Genomic DNA, 24,231 nt, shown 5'->3' on the forward strand with positions numbered 1-24,231 from the left:
TGGGATGAAGGTACTAAAAAAATTGCAATTTCATGAGGAACTGAAAAAGAGTATAGGGATAGAGGAATTGAGTTTAGTTTATAGGAACTCAAAAAAAGGTGTAATTGGAGAAATAAATAAATAATGATAACGTGAAATTGAAATATTGACAAAATTGTATAACAGGTTAAAACGTTCGGATTTGATTGAGTTTTTCTGATGTTTTAAGTCAAGCTATTTTCGAATTACATGTCATTATTTTCGATTTATGACCTATATTTTTTTATTGAATTTCGAGTAAATTTAATCAAATATGACATGTTTAGTTAAAATATAGTTTATATATGCATCTTTAATCATGGTCAAATGCAATTTTAGTCTTTGCCGATCTACTTATAAAAAACCTTAAATTAAATAGTATAATTTGTACTTAGATCTTTGTAAAAATGCTTAATTGTCAAATTTTTTATAATGATAAATTTTATACTTTCAATTTCTTAAAATTACATTATAAAAATAAAACCCAAAATGATAATAATAAGAAAAAGACTATTGTAGAAGAGTGACTATCCAAATTATGTTAAAACTAAAGCTTATAACGGTATTTTTTATCATTTGTTTCTTTAACAATGACTTCACTAACTCTAGGTCTCTAAACTTCTTCGTAGCTGCTTGGCCTGTAGTAGGTATTCGATTTACTGTTTTGGGTATTAGTACTATGGCTTTCAACCTAAACGATTTCAACTTCAACCAATCTGTAGTTGATAATCAAGGTCGTGTAATTATCACCTGGGCTGATATCATTAACCGTGCTAACCTTGGTATGTAATTTATGCATGAATGTAATGCTCATAACTTCCCTCTAGACTTAGCTGCTATCGAAGCTCCATCTACAAATGGATAAAATTTCGTTTCTTTGAATTCTCTCTATCATCCTAATATCTAATGGAAAAATTATTATGAATAATTTAGTCCTTTTCTAATTTCCTTATAATAATCAACTATTATAGGTAATTTGAACAAAAAAACAAGATAAAACAAATTAGAAAAAAAACCCCAATCCCCATTTACTTTCAAATTATTATAGATAATTAAAATTTGAGATTTTTGTATGAAAATAAGAAAATATTAAATTATTATAATTTTTTTTTCTTTTCTTACATTTATCAATTCATTTCTTTTATAGGAGTACATTTGTAAAATACAAGATCGGAGCAATTTACATTATCCGAAGGTCGGTTTTGTCGGGAAAACACTTGAACTAACAAAATCAGGGTTTTTTTTTCCAGATTCACCTCTTTTTCCAGGTTATTCTTCATCTCCCTTCGCCGCCGCCCGCCACTCGATCTCATCTTTCACTTTATTTTATTTTTCTAATTCAATTTTAAAGCTTTTCATCTCATATATTCCCAAATTTTTTTCTTCTAATTTTTGTATTCTAATTTTTGTAATTTATTTGTATCAGCTTCTACTTTTTTTTTGCTGGTTTGAAGATATTATGGCTTCCGAAGACAACACTGTTGAGCTGAAAGAAGAAGTTCCTGAGGTGGGTTTTTTCTTTTATTTGACTTGTTTTCATTTTGCCTATTAATTTGTAGCATTGAATATCTTTCTAAATTGATTTTGTATCGTTTTTTGTCGGATGCTTTGAAGAATCTACCTTTTTAATAATGGAGTCTTATTCGTCTATTAGCTGGTTTGCCAAAAAATTTTTTTTTCTTTCAGGAATGGAATTGAGTTTGATTATGCACCAAATTTGCATGATATTCCAAAAATCTGCATCAATTTCTCTAATCTTATTGTGTACGGTAATAGGAATTGAGAAGGTGTGGATGATGGGTATGGTTTTAATTATAATACCCAGAAATCATCATTGGGTGCAAAAAGCTATGGGTTTTATAAAAGCTCAAATTAGTTTGTTATATGTTGCTTAATTAGACACTAGTTCTGTGCTTAATGTATAGAGGTTATTATCTTATAACAGAACAAGAAAGATGGTAAAGCCTCATGGAGACATGCTCATTTACGACTCAAGTAGCTTTTTGGCTTTTCCAAAATATAGAATTACCTAGGCATCGTCACGCTTGGCATGTTGTAGTATTTAGGAGTGTAGCATTCCTTGTGAATGCAGTTTTATAAGATGCTAGGATCTTGGTGTGAACATCTTTGAGTAGTGAGTCTAATGGAGATATAATTGTTTAGAGTCGAGAAGATGCCCAAACATCTTCTCTATGATTTTGGTTTTAGATAGACTTTAGAGAATATCAATTGTTAAATAAGGATTTATGTACACCGTAAAGGAGTTATTACTAATTTCAGAATTTGTATTATAATGAGATTGATGAAGCTTTTCATAAAATATTGGGTATTGTGGGAAAGTTGGGCAAATGTGGCTATTGAGTAGTAGTTTGATAGAAGATTAAGAAAGCATTTTGAAGCAACTGTATGCAGCGTTGTATAATTATATATTCTGATATCTATCTAAAAATGTTTTGAAATGCAAGCTGATTCTTCTTAGCTGGAAAGAAAAAGATTTATCAATTCCGTAATAAATACATGGGAAACAGAAGAAGAGATTGCTTAATGCAATCTTTTAAGAACAGAGTCGTGTTTCTTCCTATAGACATGAAGATGTCTTTTCTTTGGATAGGAATGAGTTGTCCTTGCTTACACTTTTAAGTATGTAAGGAAGACGACTAGTAATTATTGGAGTTGAATTTGAAATAAAAGTAGAAATAAGGATAGGAATAAGATGTCCTTGCTTACACTTTTAAATAATAAATATTTTGATATGCAAGCTGATACTGTTTAGCTGAAAAGAAAAATAGTTATCAGTTGGTTAGAAATACATGGGAAACAGAATTAGACTTGGTTTATGAACAAAATATTTAGAATTAATGAATTATGATTAACCTAACTATTTTTTTGAACAAGTTTAGTTTTGGTATAGCTTTGGGCTTTCCCTTCTCAGATGGTTTATTGAGATTTAGGGGCATAGGACTTTCTATAATATCCTGTGGGTGGTCAACCATTCAAGGAAGTTCTCCCCTAATGTTCAATCCTTGTATTAACATTTGTTGAATGCAAAGCATCCCCTACTAGTGAAATCTTCCTCTTTTCTGCTGAATAAGATGGAAAACAAGTTGTTATGGTAGATGGAAATTTAATTCCTTTGCGACTTTGCCTACTGTATAGTAAGATGGAATAATATATTGATAACACCCATATCATGTTTCAGATAGTTCCATTTGATCCTTCTAAGAAAAAGAAGAAGAAGAAGGTTGTCATTCAAGATCCTGCTGATGATCCTGTGGATAAATTGGCTGAGAAAACGGAAAACCTGTCAGGTATGCAATTTTCTTCCTTGTGCAATTTATTTCTACTTTCACTTGAGATAGAGTGGCAAAACATTTTGCAAGATGATTGGAATGATAGTTTGTTTTGTAACTTTTATAATATGCGTACACAAGAATTTGGGTAAACTAAACATTTTCAAGAATTCCCACTTCTATTTGGGATTTTTTTCTAGATTTACTCTTGTTTTCTTTCTCATTCCCTTCCTCCTTCCTTTCCCGTCAATTTCAATTACTTTTCTGTTTTTTCTTTGTATATGCTCAAATTTCTTTCAATATATATTTTCGACACTTTACTGATTTTTTGTGGCCAACTGAACTGTTTAAGTTCATTATGGGATTTAGAGAGTAATTGAGATGAAACACAAGCTTGTATTTTGGGGTATGGGCTATGAATTTTACTACTGCTTTTGGTATCATAGTGTGCAAATGGGGTTACGGGCGTCATCAGGGTAACAAACGTGTGATGGGGTTATTGTAATGCTAACAGTAGTAGATATATCCCTTAAAAGTCAAAATGGCTCAAACTGCGGTTTGTTACATCTTTACAATGCGGGAAATATTATTTTGTTTTTTGAAAACATTTACAACACGTTTGTGATGTGATGCGATTCGGCCTTGTTTTTGCTTAATGTTTGTTATCAAAGAGATGCTCACTCTAGTTGCTCTTTTTGTGCAGTTTCTGAAGGAGTTGACAATTCCTTTGCTGGTTTGAAGAAAAAGAAGAAGAAACCTGTAAGATCGGGGAAGCTGTATCTCTGTTTTTGTGAACTGCTGTAATTCAACAAATTTTGACAACAAAATTTTCTTTGCAGGTTGAAAATAATCTTTCGGGCGATGATACTGCTGATGTTGGGGAAGATAAGGATGGTAAAATTATGAGCTCTAAGCTCTTAGACTTTGTCTTTGATACGAGTAGAAAGTTTCTTTTGTATTCTTTTTTTTTATTGTGCATGTATACCCTTCTCGTAATCTTTTTAATGCAACATTTTGTTAAATTTACGACTTCTAACTTGCTTTTGTCACAGATCAAATTGGAGAAGATGAAGAGGGAGAGGGAATAGTTTTGGAGTCTGAACCACCACGATATCCATGGGAAGGAAGTGACCGAGATTATGCATATGAAGAGGTTTGTTTGATACCTTATTTCTCTTTGCATTTTGTTACTGAAAGTCTTCTTTTATGTAAGGGAATGTTGAACGCCAGGTGCTTATGTTTTGAAATGTTGATTCATTTGAGGGATTGCAGTTACGGTGTTCACAGGAAAATATGATTGACAGAACCAATGTAACATAATTCACTTTTGAATTTGCAATTCGCTCAAATTTGCCCAGGAATAGCCCAAAACCGAACATAACTCGCTTTTTTAATTCGCGATTAGCAAGGAGATTGGCGAATCATGTGACATTGGATAGAACTTATGCTACTAGAGAATCATCTTGAGTTGTTTGCTTATATTTTACCAATTTATTAGGAATATTGATTTTAATTCATATGAATTGCCTATCCTGCGAGCTGGTCAATATGAGTGCAAAAATAACGTTTTTGGACACGATCGCCCAAATTTTGTGTTCAATGTGGATGATTTTACGAACAATGTGACGCGATAAACTCAAAAACCTATACAATATGGTTGTGATAGGGTGATGCGGCCTTGTATTTGCACTATGAGTTACATATAACTGTGATCCGACCTCCCCAATCCTATCTGGGTAAGAGCCACTTGTCATCGAGGTAAAGATAGTATGTTATCGAACTGTCATTTATGTATTAATTGAGACTAATCATTTAGGGCAAACAAAAATAGAAACCAAGACAGCAGTTGGGGCTTGGTAGTAATTATTTAACTTTACCATGGTATGTTTATGATATGTTTCGAATAATAGAACTCAATCAGGCACATTGCGAAAACGGTCTCTATTTCATAGAGAAATAATGGAATCGAGATCGATACAAAGTGATTTTTGAAAAAAAATTCACATAAGGGAGTTTTGAGCTTAAAATTGTATTTTTGTTGTTAAACTATTATTATTATGCAATAATATGCCTATAGCTGTTGAAATTGCAATATTTGAGGTTCTTTGAGTGTAGAATTAATTAACTTTTTAGTTAGTAGTTAATTATTTTGTTATCAATTAAAATGATAAGTAACTATAATTTAACCGATCGTAAAAATTAAAGTTAATGGGTATTAATGGAATTTTAACATGGAGACAAATAACGTTGTAATCGTGAAATATCGTTATAACGGTAAAATACGGGCGTTACACGTTACGTAACGGTTAATGCGGCGTTTTGACCATTTAATTTCATGTACCGTTATATAACATGATTTAACGCTGCCACAACTCTCAAACAGGTTACATAATGGGCGTTATGTGATGTAACTAGGGAGTTTTTATTCTATGGGCACACATTTAAGTTCAAGAAGGGGTTATTTCTTTTCATTGCGATTTTGTATATTATTTTTGGCTCATGTAATCGAGTCCATATTGCTGGAAACTTGGAATCTAGGCTTTGGCGATGTTGGCGTTGGCATTGCATTATTTATTACCCTTATTATTGCTACAAGACTTCAACATCATTTCCCCTTCTTTATTTTGGAGAGAGAAGGTGGGAGATGTATGACCTTCTTGGCTTTGGCCTGGTAGTCCCGCACTCCCGCTTGGTTTGATTGGTCATGATGCAGATTTATTGTTTGTTTTGATTTGTTAGTACAGTAGTTGTTTGGCATGGACAAAATCCTATGTGGGTTGAGGTGAAGTCAAGTTCAAAACTTTTAATATTTCCATGTTCTATTATCATCACCCCCTTTTTAATGATTCAATTGCTCTCTTTCATACCTTATCAAGAAACCAACTCAGCCAAAAGCTTAAGCTGATGGTTGAGGCCCCGGGATATGTTATATACTCTTAACATACCTTTTTTCAGTTGTCTGTATATGTCATTTTGTTTTCTTTCCGTGCTGTGTCTCCGATGAACTATCAAAACCAAAATGCAGAACTATTTTTCTGTTATTTGAGTGATTGCTGATTATTGTTAGGCGTCACAGTGATGTGTTAATCAAGATTATATGTTGTGCAGCTTCTTGGAAGGGTGTTTAACATCCTTCGTGAAAATAACCCAGAACTAGCTGGAGATAGGCGTCGAACAGTCATGAGACCTCCACAAGTGCTGCGTGAAGGAACGAAGAAGACAGTTTTCGTTAACTTTATGGATCTTTGCAAAACGTATGTCTAAAACTTGTCTTGGTTGCTTTGCTAATGATATCCTTTTTTGCTTGAATTGGGGCTTCTGGCAGCAGCTTCTGTTTTCTGTTGTAGATCGGTCATTCATCACAGAACACATCCACCTCACAAGATCACATGAATGCCCCCCATAACATATTAAACTTTATTGATTGTTTTCTTCTGCTGCTCATTACTCTTTCACTATCACAAGTTCTTAGTTCCTTTGAAATATTCTTCATTGATATTCAACTTAGAAGTTTTCGTTTTCCAAGAGGGTGGGTTTGTGTAAACCTTAGTTTGTTCAAACTTGCAGTTTTTGGACTTTTCTTGAATAGAGATGTAAATAGGCAAGGATGAGGTTGCATATCATACCTAAGCTTAATTGGGCTCAGTCTTTCTCTTCTTGCTTACAAAGTTGCATTGACACATGATTATGTTTTCAAATAACTTGAACTCAATAAATTCAGCAATGTTGTTGATAAAGTATTTTCTGGCCAACATCATTAAGTTGCCACTATCCTGACCAGACTGGACCTGGTAGTTGGTACTACTGTAGGCTATACTGATAAATGTAGACTGCTTACCACGAATAATAAGCCTTGCCGGTAGGCTGTACAACAACCACCGTAATCCCAAAAGATTGGGGTCAACTACATGAACCAATATATCAGTTCCAATGGTCGTCCACATAGATTCTAAATGTAAAGAATCTATTAGATTCCCCTCTGCATACCCCCCTACTATCTCTGTGTGTGCTCATGCAACCATGCTTTCCATTCTGCCGTCATATGTTTCGTTTATAGGTACTCAATCGATCTTGGTTCTGTTCATGTTGGTGACCTGATGCATCCGTTATATGAGCTTTTAGGGTTAATTTTGCCAGCCTTTAATCTCACATTGATTGAATGCAGATTAAAGATTAATACATTTGTGTTCCTTGAGTAAGTATGCTAAGAGAATACTTTTATTAGTTTGTGAGGGACATACATTTTCTTTTGGCGCCAATGTGTATTTTTATGCTGTATTTAGTTTTTCTATATTTCTATCCTCTATCCAATAATCCTCTCATATTGAACATCCGGGTTTTTATGTTTTTTCTTTTTCAGAATGCACAGGCAACCAGAACATGTTATGGCCTTTTTACTGGCAGAAATGGGAACAAACGGATCCCTAGATGGGCAGCAGAGATTAGTTGTAAAAGGAAGATTTGCCCCAAAGAATTTTGAAGGAATATTGAGGAGATATGTTAGTAAGTATCTGTTGAATACTGTGCTTTGAATTGTTAATCAATTTTAGCCAAAGCTTGAGCAAGTTCAGTATGTTTGCCTCATTGAGCTCAACTTTCTTTACACAAGCTCAGAAATATGCATTAAAAGTTTGTGTTCTTTTGGTGCTTCGTCCTAATTGTTGGCTTATAAGAATGTTTTTTTGATAAGAATGTTTTTTTGGTTAATGAAAATTCATCAATCACCAAAAACCTCTTTGATAAGAATGTTTTTGGTAAATGAAAATTCATCAATCCTATATCACTTGCTCTCTTTAGTTAGTTGGCAAATCATCTAAAAGGATCCCAAACCTCACTAAAGGAGAAATCTCAATAATCACCTTCTCTCTTTAATCCCGACTTCTGATAATTTAGCATGAGACATAAGTTTATAGATAAAGTTTTCATAATAGTTGTATTATTTTTAGTAAACAACGGTACATCAGGAAGAAATGTCTCAATTTTCACCTGAGTCTTGACATCCTAAATTAGACCTATATCATCTGACTTCTAACTTCCAGATGGAACGAATAGTAATCAAGGGAATGGTGATAATTGTCTTCCAACAGCGCTGTCTATACTGATGCGTATTATCTAGTTAGTTTTTTTTTGTACGACTTACTTTTGCCAGCCTCATGCTGTACAGCAGTTCAACGGTAAGATTTATGGTATATTCTTGGTCGTAAACTGCATGCATATGGGTTATGACAAACTTTGGTGTTGGTGTTTTGTCTTTTCGAACGTAGATGATTCGTCTCTACTTTTCATGGGGCTCTAACGGTAGTGTTCCGTTGTTGCAGATGAGTATGTTATTTGTACTGGTTGTAAAAGCTCAGACACCATACTTTCAAAGGAAAACCGTCTCTTCTTCCTCAGATGTGAACAGGTTAGTCCATATGTTGAAAAATCCAGATTTCTATATGGTTATTGTTCAACTTTTGGCATGATAACTTTTGATAGTAGTTTTTAGTTCCCTCGTGCATGAGCAACTATATGCTCTTGGTCTTTCCACTCGAGCAAGAATCATACATGAACATTGGTTTCTTCTTTCGTGATCTTTTCCTAGTTTTTCTGGTTTTTGAAACCACCAACAAGACATACTTTCTCCGTTCCAAATTAGTTGCAATATTAGAAAAATGACACTATTTATTCGTCACTCTTAATTTGTGATTAGTTTTTAATCTATAAGTTCAAATATAGTCAAGTGAGATCTCGTTTGATTGTCTCATTGCAAAGATTATTAATATCAAATTTTATAATTTTTTATTATATATAATTAGAGATATTAAAAATTGAATTGGTGCATCGGACTGCGTGAAAAAGCAAACGTTGCATGTAAATTGGAACGGAGAAAGTATTAAGGGCGTTTGGTTTCACGGACAACATTTTCCCGGACAAGGAAATGAAGTGGTTAATAAGAGAGTTTTTCATGACTTTGCAAACATTTTCCCCCACGAGTAGAAGGGAACCGAATTTCCTTCAACCTTCCTCAACATCTCCGTAAACACCTTGAGTTTTCCGTTAAACCAAAAAATAAAATTATTATTTGTATTTTCCAGTTGAAAATAATTTTTATGGAAAATTGTTTGCCAAGGAAAATGTTTCGGTTAAACTAAACAACCCCAAATTAACTGTGTGGAGGCAATACACAATAACTAGAACTTGTTTTTCATTTCTCTACTTAATGTTATTTATCGTCATCATCATTCTACTCAGTGTATTCCGCTCATAGAAAAACTATGAACATGGTTTAGGGAGGGAAGGAGGGGGCCAACTAATACCCTTAAAGGAGAGCGCGGCCAAAGGAGTCCCCAGACGTAACTTCACGGGAAAGATAAAATAAATGCCTATAAATAAAATAAATAAGTAGAACTAACAACAAAAAAGAAAACAAAAAAACTAATAATAAAAGAAACGAGAGAAGTAAGAGGGTAAAAACACCAAAAGGTAATTTAAGAGAACATTAGTGGTCTAAAAAACATGGATATGGCTCCTTCAACTACCCCTATCTCTAGTCAGGCCCTCAGAGAGGTTTAATTCTTGCAAGTTTAACTTTTATTTGCTCATCCCAAATTCTTCTAGGTCTTCCTCGACTTCTCTTACCCTCTACTATAATGCTTTCTACCCTCCTCACAGGGGCGTCGAAAGTCTTTTTTTACACATATCCAAACCATCTCAATCTATTTTCGCGCATTTTTTCAGAAATAGGGGGTTTGTCCCTAAACTCTTGGCTCCTAATTCGATCCATTAATGTGTGTTCACACATCCACTTCAACATACGCATTTCTGTAACTTCCATCTTATGTTCAAAAATCTTCTTTACAGGCAAACATTCGGTCCCATATAGCAGAGCGAGTCAGATTGCCACCCAGTAAAATTTTCCCTTTAACTTGCTTGGTAATTTCCTATCACATAGCACTGCGGTGGCTGCTCTCCACTTGAGTCAACCCACATATATACGATGATTTACATCTCCGTCAATCTTCCCATCCCTTTGAATGATTGATCCCAAATACTTGTACTTGGTCGTACTTTTAACAACTGCTTTATCAATGGACACCTTTGGTTCACCTACCGGTGATGTCCCACTAAAGTCACAGCGCAAATACTCGGTCTTCGTACGACTAATGCGCAATTCTTTACCTTCTAAAGCTTTCCTCCACTCATTTAATTTATTACTAACTTCCTCTCTAGTTTCTGCTATCAGTATTATGTCGTCAGCGAATAACATGCACCATGGTACCGTCTTCTAAATAAATTTAGAAATCTCTTCCATAATGACAGTAAAAATGAAAGGGCTTAGAGCTGATCTCTAAATGTTATTTATGTTCCCTAATATCTAAAACCAACAACCCTTATATTTAGGAATAGGATTAAGGCTTTAGTGTTCTCCAGAATCTTGAAATGATCACGTCATCTCGGATCTTTTATCATTTTCTTAATACATCAATTTTGGTGAATCAAACAATTTGTAAATTATATTCATGTACTTATTTGCAGTGTGGCTCGGGACGTTCTGTTCTTCCCATCAAAACTGGATTCGTTGCTCGTGTTGGACGTAGGACTCAAGGTGCTTAAGAATGCCAATGTTTTATTTCGTCCCTTGTAAAACCAAATTTTGTTCCTACTGTTTTTAGAGAAAGACAACCGATTAAGGTTGTCATTGTTAGAAGAACGATGGCGATACGCCTTCCTGGTCTTCATGTATGCACTACTTTCTTGTGTTTGTTTGTCGGTGATTCGGAATTATTTTCCGTCTTAAACAACAGTTTGTTAAATTTGAAAATGACAGCAATTTATTTGAGTTGGGACAACACTGAACTAATTTGAAAATGACAGCAATTTATCTGAGTTGGGACAACACTGAACAATCGTATACCAATTTATAAAGATAAAAACATTTTTTGAAACAATTTTGATTGAAACAAGTTTTTTATGGGCAAGGTTTTGTTATCAATTCTCGTTTAGTTTTTTTTTTTTTTTTTTTTTTTTTTTTTTTAGTCTAATTCATGATACTAAAAATATATCAAAAATTGAAATATTATTTTGTTAGAAATAAGGCAATACTCCCTCCATCCAAATAGATTTAAAGCAGAGAGAAATTATCGGGTTTTTATGAAATTTGAAATAAATAAAGAGAGAAAATAAATTGTATGTATGAAATTAAAAGAGTTTAAATGTGTGGATGTGATTAAAAAAATTTGTGGGCAATGGTTCAAAAATAAATATGATGTAAAATAAGTGGGATAGATTAAAATGACAATTGATACAAAATGAGATTATACTACAGAAGCTTTAGTTTTTAAGTTGGTGCACTTTCAGAAGTTCATAAAATTATCTTGTAAAGTATTATTTTGCAAAAAGCTGATTGTATTTCATTGTTTAACCTGCACTATTTATTTTATTTTAACAATTTTCTATTATTTCATTCATTCTCTTTTCAGTATAAAAATTATTTTGTTAATGTGATTGTATTGATGTGTTTCATCATTTATCTTTGTATGTCAAATAAACAAGGATAGCATTGAGATTTTATGCACTGCTAAACATACTTAATGATATTATATGTTACATCTAAACATCAATATTATCTTCTCTATTGTCTTAGCCTTTGTTCTTGATGTCATTATAACTTATAAGCAAGGAAAATATTGAAACTATTTGCCGTTTTATTCAAAATTTTATCTGTGTTTAATTATACTACTAATTTAGCTTTAAAAATGGATCATTATACTAACACTAGTTTTTTTTTTCCTTAATAAAATAGTTAAACGGTCCCAAAAAGTATAAATAGTTAAAAAAATATTAAAATTAAAAAAATAAAAAATAAATAAATTAATAAATAAAATAAAAATGCAAGAGATAAGATAGGGAGTATTGACTATTGAAGTATGCGGATCAAAAGAATATGAAAATTGAAATTGATTGATTGATTGTTTAATGAAGCATCTTCCACAAGATATACAATCCAAACAGGAAGCTATTTTACTAAATCCATTCTTTTCTGCTTGGAATTTTTACATTTTTTTTACATAAAGTTTGTCAGTTTCATTGTATGTTTCAATTAATATACCGTTAATTTATTTGTTTCTTACACTTTATTTTTATAAAAATCAAGGATATTAATTAGAAAAAGTTATTTAAAATAATCTCATCTATTAGCTTGATATAAACTCTATTATTGAATAACTCAAAATAATCTCAACTATTATATGCTTGTTCCCAAAATAGACTCAAGTAAAATATAATACCTAGTGTAATATTTTTTTTTTAATGAAAAACAAGAATTTTATGCTCTTTTTATCTTTTCGTTTTAAATTTTTGAGAAAACAATATTTTTGCAAAACGGTTTTTTTTTTTTAAAAAAAAAATGCATATTATGTTGAATTTTATTATTGAAACTATATTAATATGAGTGTACATATCATTGTAAAAGTTATGACAATATAACGAAGGCCAAGAATACATTCTGAAATACAAAAAATTGCAATCTCTCTAAATTCATAAAATCCGATGAATAATTATTTATCATTTACATAAAACTATCCTTCTAAGCATACTTCGTGCCAAGTAAGCTAGTGAAACATTGTCATATATATATATATATATATATTTGAAGGCTAATGAAGAAATACTGATTTATATATTATAATAAAGTTGACTAAAAATGTAGTCGCTCTCCATTAAAAACAATTATGTGGAACTAAAAATAATGATGTAGAATTGCAAATGAAAAAAATAAAAAACAATTGTGTGCAACTAAAAGTTTGGCCTAGTTTTTTCGGTACTTTTGGATTAGTTTATCATAAATCAAAATTTTCGGGTAATGATTTATTAACTTTTAGTCGATTTTGTGATCAATTTCAGATTGAATTAAATTTTAATAGGTTGAAATTTAAATCACTGCTTAATTTTATTGTCGTGGATAAATATTTTCTACAAAATTATTTGTGTTTTCAAGTGTTTGTGACAATTAATCTCAAAAAAAAAAAAAGTGTTTGGCCGTACGGTGTTTGAAAACCTTAATCTATTTATTAAGTAATGCTTCTATTTGTTGTAATATCAAAATTTGTTATATAATTATCTTTATAAATTATCACCCCTATGACACTCTTATAAACCATTAGGATTGTCTATATAAATATTGATAATTATTACGAGCATATAATAATTTTTGTTACCATTTTTTAGTATCATCATTTATTGTTGTTACTTGTTGGTGTTACCATTATTACCACCATCATTAAAACCATTATTGTTATTACCATTACTAAAACCATTATTGTTATACCAATTTGAACTATTATTTTTAACAAATTAATAATAATTATTTGGAAAATGATATATACAACCCTTAAGGCTGTATATAAGAAAGAATCTTGTATTATATTTATGTAATTATATATTATTTTTGCTTTGGAAACATAAACATTTAATTATACTTTATTAGTTTATCATACATTATTTCTTGGGAAGCTAAAATAATTATATAAAATATTAATAGTTTTTCAATTCCTAAATTAGATTCTCTTAAAAAATTAAAATTATTAATGATAAAGAAAATTTGTCAATTTTTATATACAGTCCTATGAGCTGTGAATATCATTATTCTAATTATTTAACCTATTCAAAATTTAACCTATTCAAAATTTAAAATCCAAAATTATTTTATTTATTCACAATTGAGTTTATTGTTTAATAGAGCAAGCAACATTTAGATAGCTAGGATAAAAAAAATTCAGAATTTTCCATTTTAAAACTTCACTGAAGCAGCCAATAATGAACCAAAAATTAGTAATTAAATTGCGTTTGTATGACTACTAAGTACTAACTAACAAAGTACCCAAGTCAATTATTTATGGCTATAAATTGCCCACGAAAAAAATAAACATTGGTAATTAATGAAGAAGGAAAAAATTATGTGGTTAAAATTAAAAAAGAATTAAAAAAGTATATTTCAGTTTTCTAAGATCTTAAACTCAGCCCATGATTAAACTAAAAGATAATAATAGACTGATCAAATTAGAGATTATCTATTAAAAACACCATCTCTCACAAATAAAATAAAGTAAAATGACAAATTAATGCAAAATAAGTGAGTAGAATAATTAAGTTGAAAAATCAAACCTCAAAAAAACATTTTAAAAAATAAAATTCAAAAATAAAATCATTCAATATAAATCCCTCAGACACAGTGGCCAATCCCTACATAAAATCCTCTCTGTTTTCTTCTCTTCACAATTTCTTTTTCATTTCTTGTTCCTATCATGGATTCTAGAGATGATTTTACAAGGTCCTTAATCACCTCATCACCACCACAACAACCGCCCATTCTTTCGCCGGAAAAGCCACCGGCAGAAGAGGTTAGTTCAGCACTCGAGGAAACGCTAACCAGCGGCAGCGTGGCTGGCTTACAGCGCTTATGGCTCGCAACATGGCTAGAAATGACGTATTTGATCCCGCTGGCTGGGCCAGCCATCGTCGTATACTTGCTGAACAACGTTATTTCTATGTCCACCCAAATTTTTTGCGGCCATCTCGGCAACCTCGAACTCGCCGCCGCTTCGTTGGGTAATAACGGTGTTCAACTTCTTGCTTACGGCCTTATGGTACGCATTATTCCGTTTTATTTTATGATTCAAGTTTTATTTAGAGAAGTTTAACTATTAAAAAATAAATAAAATATCCCTTTATAATTCAATACTAACGTCCCATTTACTACACTATAAATAAATAACTTTATAATTATTAATTAACTTTTTATAATTTTTAATTATGTACAATTAAAAATATTAAGAATTGAATAAATAAATTGGATAAAATGCATAAACCAAACGGAACACTAATAGTAAATTGAAATGAGTACAAAATATAAATATAATCTTTATTTGAGTTTGCTATATTTCTTTTGTTCATCTCAATTTAATTTGTTACACTATATAACTGCACTCAATTTATTATTAATTAATTCATCCTAATCAACTCAATTTTTTTATTATAAACATAATTCAACATTTTGTTCAATTTATATTAAACCAAAAATTAGGGGCCTACCAAAATTCATTAGAAGTTAAAATAGATTATTATGGAGACTATAAATATAGGTATAATGGGAAAAAGGAAATTTTCAATTTAAAATGTTGGTGACATGTTTAAAGTCTGTTTTGACCAAATTCATTTGATGTGCATGAGTCGTGTGAGTATATCATTTACTTTTGTTAAAATATTTACTTTTACTATTTTAATATATAATTAATCAAAAATATTTAATATTAATATAGGAGTGATATAATAATGTTCAAATAATATATGGTGAAGAATTGAGGATGAAAATTTATACTCCCTTCCATTCAGAGTAATCGTTTAATTTGAATTTTTAACGTCATTCATCAATCACTCTTATTTTATAATTTATTTTTAATTTAAGTGTTAAAATATATTCAAGTTGAATTTTGTTTGATTCATCTTAATATAAATTTTATTAATATTAATTATATGATTTTTAATTATGTGTAATTAAAGGTATTTAAAATTAAATTATTGCATAAGGAGTGTGGATACCAACAATTGGTGTGAATTGGAGGGAGTAGAAATTAGTGAATATTAGTACTTAATAATTATTGTACATTATTGATTGTTTTTCTAAATACATCATCTCATTTTGACACAAATTAAAAATATGTAAGCAAAAAATGTAATTAATTAAGTATAAAACAGATGTTAAGAGTAAAAATTAAAGGAATTCAAGGAATATTTTTGTTATATAGGTGTACTCCAAATGTTTGTGTCGTCTTACCCTCAAAATTAGAAGAAAACGAACGAATAAGAATATGATAAAGCATGCATTTATATTACAATTACAAAATATAAAAAATTTGCTAAATGAAAAATAAGTATAATAATTTATAATCATATTAATTTACTTTAAACCCTTAAATAATAATTTTAAGGAATGGAGAAAAATATATTTATGTTAAAGGAAAAATATAATTTTTCCAAATGATATAGTACAATAACAATCAATTTCTAACACCTTTCAAGTATTATTCTAAGTTTTGATATAAGATTCAATGTAAATGCGTATGGAAATTATATTGTCGTTTATAGAAGAAAAGTAGGTGTCGATATCAAAGTGTCTTAAGTAAACAAATACTCTTAGATGACTAGAAGTATATATAAATATTCCCTAATGAATAACAAGGCAAAAGCTAACAAGCTATGACATTGTTGAACGACAAAAATGTATTTGGTGCTTACTTTTTAGATGTATACATCCAATAACAGTTCATATACATCCAATAACAGTTCATTTGATTAGTGGTATTAAATGGTGGTAATGAGAATAATTCATAGTGTAAAATTTCATCAAAAGTTTTATATCATTTCCATTGTAATGAAACTTTGATCACAAAAGAGTTTTTTTTTTTTTTTTTTTTATTTTTAATTTAAAAATCAAATATATTATTTTTTGGGCCCTTAAAAGAGCAGGCTCTTGAACTGCCGCTCATGTGGTAAAACCAGCTCTGATCTTTATATGCTTGTATCAATTCTCTTTAATATCATCAAGAATATTTCTTCTCCAATTTTTTATTTTTTTTATGGACAAACATTATAAAAATAAGGTGGCAGTATATCCTTATGGCCGAGTACTCTAAAATAATTAAATATGATGATAGAATTATTAGTAGGACAAGGACAAGGATAATGGGAGTGTGTGTCTATTCTTTGTTGGCCTCGCCACATAGTAGGACGGTCAACGTTTAAGTGCTTACCCTGTGCGCCGTGCGCTGCGCTGTGCGGCATGGACTAGTCATTTGTAAAGAGTGATCACGTGACTTAGATAATACAGCTGCAAAACTATTTTTAATCCATGCTCATCTTTACCCCCAATCACTTTAAGTTTATGATATACTCCACAGGAATAATTGTCGATAACATAGGCTAAATAAAAACTTTGTTTTGTATTGGGCTATATTAGTCCAAAATAATCAACCGTTAGATGCTTATAGAAAACTTTGAGCCTTGATTCTTTATATCGGTTCACATGCTTTTAGCGACCTATGTCTCATTGCACCCTTTTAATTAAAATTCTAAAATATATGTACAGTTTTAAAATGAATGGACGAGTAAGTAATTGTTGAATTACCAAGATCCAAATTATCCATACTAGAGGAGCTCAAAAGAATAAGTTAAAATATATATACACTTTTAAAATGAATGGACCAATAAGTAATTGTTAAATTACCAAGATCCAAATAATCTGTACTAGAGGAGCTCATAAGAATAAGTTATGAGCTCATCAAAGTGTGTGTAGAAGGGGTTAAAGGTTTGTGTTGAAACATACCCATATATGATCCCACAACGAAAAATCTGAGAAAAGTTGACTAACATATATATTTGATGAACTACTTTTACCAATTGATTTTAAGATTGAACCTCATTCGGTTTGTGTTGAAAAATACCCACATGTGATCACATATCAAGAGATCACATATCGAAAAATCAGAGAGAAATTAACTAACGTATATACTTGATGAGTTACTCATAATACCGATTGGTTTTAGGATTAAACCTCATCTGGTTTTTGTGCAGCCAACTCTCCTCTAATGCTTGTCTTATTGTGTAGAAGCCCAACAACAAATTCATTACTTTGACACTAACAAAATGTGTATGCCATGTAGCTTGGAATGGGAAGTGCCGTAGAAACACTATGTGGACAAGCATATGGCGCTAACAAATTCGATATGCTCGGAATTTATATGCAACGATCAACCGTCCTTCTAATGGCCACCGGAATTCCATTAATGCTCGTCTACATTTTCTCGAAGGACATGCTTATACTACTAGGGGAACCCGAAAACATAGCCTCAGCGGCAGCAATTTTTATCTATGGTTTAATCCCTCAAATATTTGCATATGCTTGCAATTTTCCTATACAAAAGTTCCTCCAAGCACAAAGTGTAGTGTTCCCTAGCGCTTACATCTCTGCCGCGGCCCTTGTAGTCCATGTCGGACTCACTTGGATCGTGGTTTACAAGCTCAGTTGGGGACTTCTCGGGGCTTCTTTGGTGTTGAGTTTTTCGTGGTGGATCATAGTCGTCGCGCAATTTGTGTACATATTGGTTAGCTCGAGGTTTAAGTTCACTTGGACCGGGTTTAGTTGGGCTGCATTTAGTGGTCTGTGGGACTTCCTTAAGCTATCAGCTGCCTCGGCTATAATGCTATGTTTGGAAACTTGGTATTACCAAATTTTGGTGTTGATTGCTGGCTTGCTTGATAATGCTCAAATTGCCTTAGACTCCCTTTCAGTAAGGTAAGATAATTAATCCTCCTTTACTTTTGTTAATCATTAAATTTACGGAATACATGGCTTATACTATTGCTAATTAAATTAGATTTCTTCATTGACAAGGTTGAAATTGAAGGTAATTACGAAACTACTTAATGTCATGTTTGGAAACAATGATTTTATTAGTAAATCTGAAATTGGCTCAAATTTATTGATTGGCAATTTAAAAATTTTCAAATTTGGATTTGGTTCAATTCTACAATTATTTTTAAAATACTTAAAGTTAAAAATTTGCGAATGACTTTTCAAACCTTGTCATTCTCAAATTTTTTATTTATGATTTCATAATTGAAATCCAAAATTTGAAATGAAATACTTATTGTCAAACATAACATAAATGATATTTTGAAACATAGTTAAGGCTATGACAACCAACTCATATTTTTGCTTAAGTTGGTTTCTAGCTGATATGAGGTTATTAGTTTAAATTTTATTTACCCCTTATTATTTCAGATGGAATATTTAATATTATGTACGAGATGATGTATTGCATTCACATTTAATGTTATTAATTTAACCTTTTAGTTAAATTAATTACTGTTAATTCTTTAAAAATAATTACATAATTAGACAAATTAATTAAGAGCTTTAATAGTCAAATAAGAGTAGAAGAGAGGTTTTTTAGTAACTAGAGAGGATTATCTTACCATAGATAAGAGTGTCTGACAATTAGCAATTGGCTGTTGGTTGTTGGCGGTTGGTTTTTTAGTTGGCTTGTTTGATCAGTTGGAAATATTGATTGTTTTTGTTGGCTTTTAAGCTAGCTTAAAAAAAAGTCAAATTTAAGTATTGGTTGTTGGCTGTTTATTAGAGAAAAAGTTGGCCAACAAATCAAAAGCCAACCAAAAAAGCTAGCTGAATCATCTTTATCATTTTGACTTAAAAGTCAGCTTTTCAGCTGAGTTAAAAACTATTTACCAAACACCTTTTTTGACTGTTTGACTAATCAATAAACCAAAACTAAAATCCAATTAAAAGCCAATCAAAAACGAAAATACATATACCAAAACACTCCGTTCAACTTGTCAAAAGTTTTGTCTGTAATACTGCCAAGAGCCAAGTGCCAAGTGTGCCTTAGTGGCAGAAAGACACTGGTCTTTGTGAGAAGGACATGTGAAAATGATTCTCTGCTACTGTGATCTCTATTACTAGCTCCTTTACCTAACTAGTACTTCACTAATATTTACCCTTTTTAAAAAAGGTGCATATTAAATCAAAAATCATAAAATTAATATTAATAATTTAACTTGTCAACCATTTGCGGTAAATAATCTTATTTTTAAATTAATTTTTAATTATTTAATCTTTGTCTTCATTTGCAATTAATATAACCTTTTATTTTATATTATTTCAATATTTATGTTAGTTTGCTATCTGCATACTCTATTAGTATGCTGATAGCAAATTAAGGATAAAAGTTAATTCATTAAAAAATAATCAAAAATTAAAATTATTAATAACAGATGATAGGTAACAAGTTGGGTTATTAATACTTCATTTTTCCTTTTAATTATATGATTAAAAATTATCATACACGGAGTCCATAACAACGTATGTATATCATAAAACCTTCATACGAAATGAATATGATTTGTGACTTTGTGAATACAAATTGCAGCATGACAATATCTGGATGGGTGTTTATGATTTCAGTGGGATTCAATGCAGCTGCAAGGTTAGCTATATTATTATTTAACACACATTAATTTCTTAATCTAAAGAAATTAGTTGAAAAATTTAATTAGTGGAGAAATTAACGTATGATTATTTGTGTTTGGATGATAAAATATAGTGTAAGAGTGAGCAACGAATTAGGAGCAGCACATCCAAAATCAGCATCATTTTCAGTGGTAGCAGTGACGACACTATCATTTTTGGTAGCGCTAGTGTTTGCTGTTCTGGTACTGATTTTCCGGTATCAGCTCAGCTATATATTTACTGGTGGTGCTCAAGTTTCTGAAGCTGTTGCTGATCTCTCTCCTTTTCTTGCCATCTCTATTCTTCTCAATGGAATTCAACCTGTTCTTTCAGGTATATATTCTTTTTTTTTTTCCAATGCATTTGTAGCTAGAGAGAATCTTTACGAGGAAAACCCCATCACTGAAATAGTGAGTTGGAAATGTGCATATAATTCTCCTATTACTATATGATTTTGGGAAAAAGTAAATCCTATTAAATACGTATGCAAGTTGGTGTCCTGTAGGTAATTATGTGATAAATTGTCAATTCTGACATAAAGCCAATGCAATTTTTGATAATATGTGATTCTCTCGTAGCTAAATGTTCTAATGTTGATTTGAAGGGGTGGCGGTTGGTTGTGGATGGCAATCCTTTGTGGCTTATGTTAATGTGGCATGTTATTATGTTGTCGGAATCCCTATCGGAGTTTTGCTTGGGTTTTACTTTAAGCTTGGCGTTAAGGTACGTAAGCCTGCCTACCATTGTATAGTTTTTGGTGTTTTTGACCAATGATTTTTTGGTAAAATAAATTGTGTTTTGCAAATGATTTATAAGTGAATTAAAAAATGCTATTTATGATAGCTTTTTATTAGCATTTTGACACATTTTTGCTCTTATATGAAACAATGAAAATCTAATTTATGTTATAAATATCTTTTTAACATCTAATAAATTAATTAAATGCTCCCTAATAATTTAATTAAGTCATCTGAACCAACTAATAATCAATTGACTAATATTCATTTATAAACCTATTTGTGTAGGCGTATGTTGTGTATTGAACTAAATCTAATCATACATTTAAAATATTGAGGGTGTTTGTGTTTGATAAAATATTATATTAGACAATTTTAGGTTATTTTAATACCAGTATCAATTGATAAAAACAACTAGTTAGTCAAATCACTCACTTCAATTATCTACTAGCTATAAGTCAAAAAACTTAACATTTTTATGTTTTATTGATCTAATTATTTGCTATAATCAGTTAATAATTTTTGTATAGTAATTTTTGGACATATTATTTTATAACTATAATAATAATAAAATTATATAAATTTGTTTATCTTTGGTTAATGTTATAGGGAATATGGGGTGGAATGATTGGAGGTACAGTTATACAAACTGTAATTCTACTATGGGTTACCTACCGAACAGATTGGCAGGAGGAGGTACGTTAACTTATTAAATTAAAATTCAATGCATCATCTTATTTGAGCAAAGAAAGTACTTTCTTAAATTCAGACAATATACAATTTTCAAGTCATAATTATATTTTTATTAGTCAATTTATGTGCTCAGATTCACTAAAGTCATTATTATAAATTTTTCTAATTAAAGGCAAAAACTCACAAACATTCTTGCAAGAGTAAATTTGGAAACTATGATAAAGATAAATATAATATAATATAAAAGTATAAAACTCGTGTATTGCATAGAGTTGTTAGTATAAAGATTTATATAGAACACGTGCAATTTTTAATGTTTAGATTGATATATTTTAAAAAATTACTAAACTGATAAACAAATTTTAAAAGGTAATGTTAGAGTTTGTATTGATTGTAAATATTATTTGCAATTTTTATTTTCTAAATAATTTAGGGAATTTTTTTCCAACCAAAGATACTATTAATTAGGTATATTCTTTGCAAAAGTTGTGAAATAAGCTCACAATAGTAGTGATAGAACCATTCTAATTAATTTATTTCATGTAGAAAATTCTTTAATCATGAATTATGTCATTTATCAAGTTAAAAATTATATTTTGATATTTATTACATAAATAAAATTGACTATAAAATATTTTCAATTATATTGTTGTATAACTTTTTTAAATAAACTACTATTTTTAGATGTTATTTTAAATAAGGATTCATATTAAAATTTTACATTTAATAATTTTGATCCATTTGGCAAATGATCTTGACTATGAGACTTTTATATGTCATTTTACAGCAAAATTATTAAATTGTATGATTTTCACAAGTAATTTGATGATAAATTTCAATTTTATGCTGTATAAAATAATATAATTAATGTTTATATAATAAAAAGTTTAAAATATATTATAATTTACTATATAAAATTATTTTATCCTTACTAACTGCTCCCAGAGCCTTCGTTATCAAAATTCTTTATCAAATTATTAGGTTTGTCTTATTAATTAAGCGATCAGCTTTTTGTACATTTACAATTTACAATTTCCGATCTTTAAACATCGCCGCCCTTTTTATTTTATCGTCATCCCCCAATAAAAGTACGAATTTGCCCCTACACTTTAAAAAATTATGACTTTGCCACGGTCAAGTCGCGGATTTTGTGCGACTGAACCGCGGTCGAGTTACGGATTTTGTGCGACTGAACCGCGGTTGGCTCGCGGATTTTGTGCGACTGGGTATTTTTTTTCGTTTTTTTTATAAATTATTATTAATTTTATTTATATTATTATTGTTATTATTATTGTTGTTGTTATTATTATTATTATTATTATTATTATTATTATTATTTATTATTATTATTATTATTATTATTATTATTATTATTATTATTATTATTATTATTAGTATAAATAAGAAATTTTAAGTCTAGTGGCAAAGTCGTAATTTTTTAAAGTGCAGGAACAAATTCGTAATTTCATTAGGGGTGACGATAAAATAAAAAGGGTGAAAATGTTTAAGGATTAGGGTTTTTAAGTAAAGTACTTCTTTGTCATTGCCCCTTCAATTACTTTTTCTTTTGTCCAATTATTTTCATAGTTAAAATTTTTGGTCCCCGACTGCATGTATATATTGGAGTACAATAAATTTTTAAACCCGATAATGCGAACAACTGTTGTTAAATCGACCCGTAATCAACCGATCTGACCCGAGTACGACCCGTTGTTGTATACAACCGAAAATTTACCGATTCGAAAACCAACCGAGCCGAATTACACCCGTCCGAAACCGACCCGATGACCCGAATGAACACCTCTATACAGTAGTATTAAATTTTTTAGTTATTGCTATATTATTGAAAAGGAAATTATTGAACTAAGAATGGCAAACTAATAAATGCTTTATTTTGCAGGTAGAGAAAGCTGCAAAAAGACTAGATAAATGGGAAGAAGTGAAAGAGCCTTTGCTAAACAAGTTTAGTTGAGATTAACTAACTGCAAATAACAATTAAGTTTAGATTAATAATAGTGCATCATCTTACATCATTTACAACTTCAATTCTTCAACTCACTAAATTAAAAAATTAATGTTTTAATTTGGGTGAGTTTGAATTTTGCCTCATAGTGTGCAACATATTAATATATATATATATATATATATATATATATATATATATATATATATATATATATATATTGGAGTAAAAGTTTATTTACCTTCTTTTTAAAAAGGTAGGACAAAGAGTAACTCAAATGAACATCAATTGAGTTATAACAAATTTCATGAAGCACCCTTTGAAAATTTAATACTCCCTCCTATTCACCTTAAGAGTCTCATTTGACTTTTCACGGATTTTAAGAAGAGTCAAAAGTAGGATCCTAAGGGTAGGAAAGAGAGTGATATTATAGATTTTTAATGTAAGGGAGGAAAATTAGTATGG

General features: G+C 30.3%; 2 protein-coding genes across 2 annotated transcripts; both read left to right on the plus strand.

Annotated features, from left to right (window-relative positions):
• Positions 1 to 1,137: 1,137 nt before the first annotated feature.
• On the plus strand, positions 1,138 to 11,187 carry LOC130815138 (eukaryotic translation initiation factor 2 subunit beta). The gene is made up of 10 exons (XM_057681498.1): positions 1,138 to 1,286; positions 1,445 to 1,525; positions 3,218 to 3,326; positions 4,012 to 4,067; positions 4,148 to 4,202; positions 4,361 to 4,461; positions 6,417 to 6,562; positions 7,669 to 7,811; positions 8,627 to 8,712; positions 10,827 to 11,187. Exons 2-10 carry the CDS (start codon positions 1,478 to 1,480, stop codon positions 10,902 to 10,904), a joined length of 822 nt encoding a protein of 273 aa, XP_057537481.1. The 5' UTR covers positions 1,138 to 1,286; positions 1,445 to 1,477; the 3' UTR covers positions 10,905 to 11,187.
• Positions 11,188 to 14,508: 3,321 nt separating this feature from the next.
• Positions 14,509 to 23,886, plus strand: LOC130815063 (protein DETOXIFICATION 40-like). Its single transcript, XM_057681400.1, has 7 exons — positions 14,509 to 14,935; positions 18,008 to 18,639; positions 20,294 to 20,350; positions 20,468 to 20,706; positions 20,978 to 21,096; positions 21,720 to 21,806; positions 23,704 to 23,886. Exons 1-7 carry the CDS (start codon positions 14,594 to 14,596, stop codon positions 23,773 to 23,775), a joined length of 1,548 nt encoding a protein of 515 aa, XP_057537383.1. The 5' UTR covers positions 14,509 to 14,593; the 3' UTR covers positions 23,776 to 23,886.
• The last annotated feature ends 345 nt before the right edge of the window (positions 23,887 to 24,231 follow it).

The sequence above is a fragment of the Amaranthus tricolor genome, chromosome 6 (genome assembly GCF_026212465.1).
Source record: "Amaranthus tricolor cultivar Red isolate AtriRed21 chromosome 6, ASM2621246v1, whole genome shotgun sequence".
Classification (NCBI taxonomy): Eukaryota; Viridiplantae; Streptophyta; class Magnoliopsida; order Caryophyllales; family Amaranthaceae; genus Amaranthus; species Amaranthus tricolor.

What these genes read in the sequence shown, in the direction of transcription:
- LOC130815138 (XM_057681498.1), top strand. Translation starts at nt 1,478, where the DNA reads ATGGCTTCCGAAGACAACACTGTTGAGCTGAAAGAAGAAGTTCCTGAG. An exon ending in TGTTGGGGAAGATAAGGATG is followed by an intron (nt 4,203 to 4,360) that starts GTAAAATTATGA and finishes CTTTTGTCACAG; the next exon opens with ATCAAATTGGAGAAGATGAA. An exon ending in TTTATGGATCTTTGCAAAAC is followed by an intron (nt 6,563 to 7,668) that starts GTATGTCTAAAA and finishes TTTCTTTTTCAG; the next exon opens with AATGCACAGGCAACCAGAAC.
- LOC130815063 (XM_057681400.1), top strand. Translation starts at nt 14,594, where the DNA reads ATGGATTCTAGAGATGATTTTACAAGGTCCTTAATCACCTCATCACCA. An exon ending in ACTTTAAGCTTGGCGTTAAG is followed by an intron (nt 21,097 to 21,719) that starts GTACGTAAGCCT and finishes TTAATGTTATAG; the next exon opens with GGAATATGGGGTGGAATGAT. An exon ending in GAACAGATTGGCAGGAGGAG is followed by an intron (nt 21,807 to 23,703) that starts GTACGTTAACTT and finishes TTTATTTTGCAG; the next exon opens with GTAGAGAAAGCTGCAAAAAG.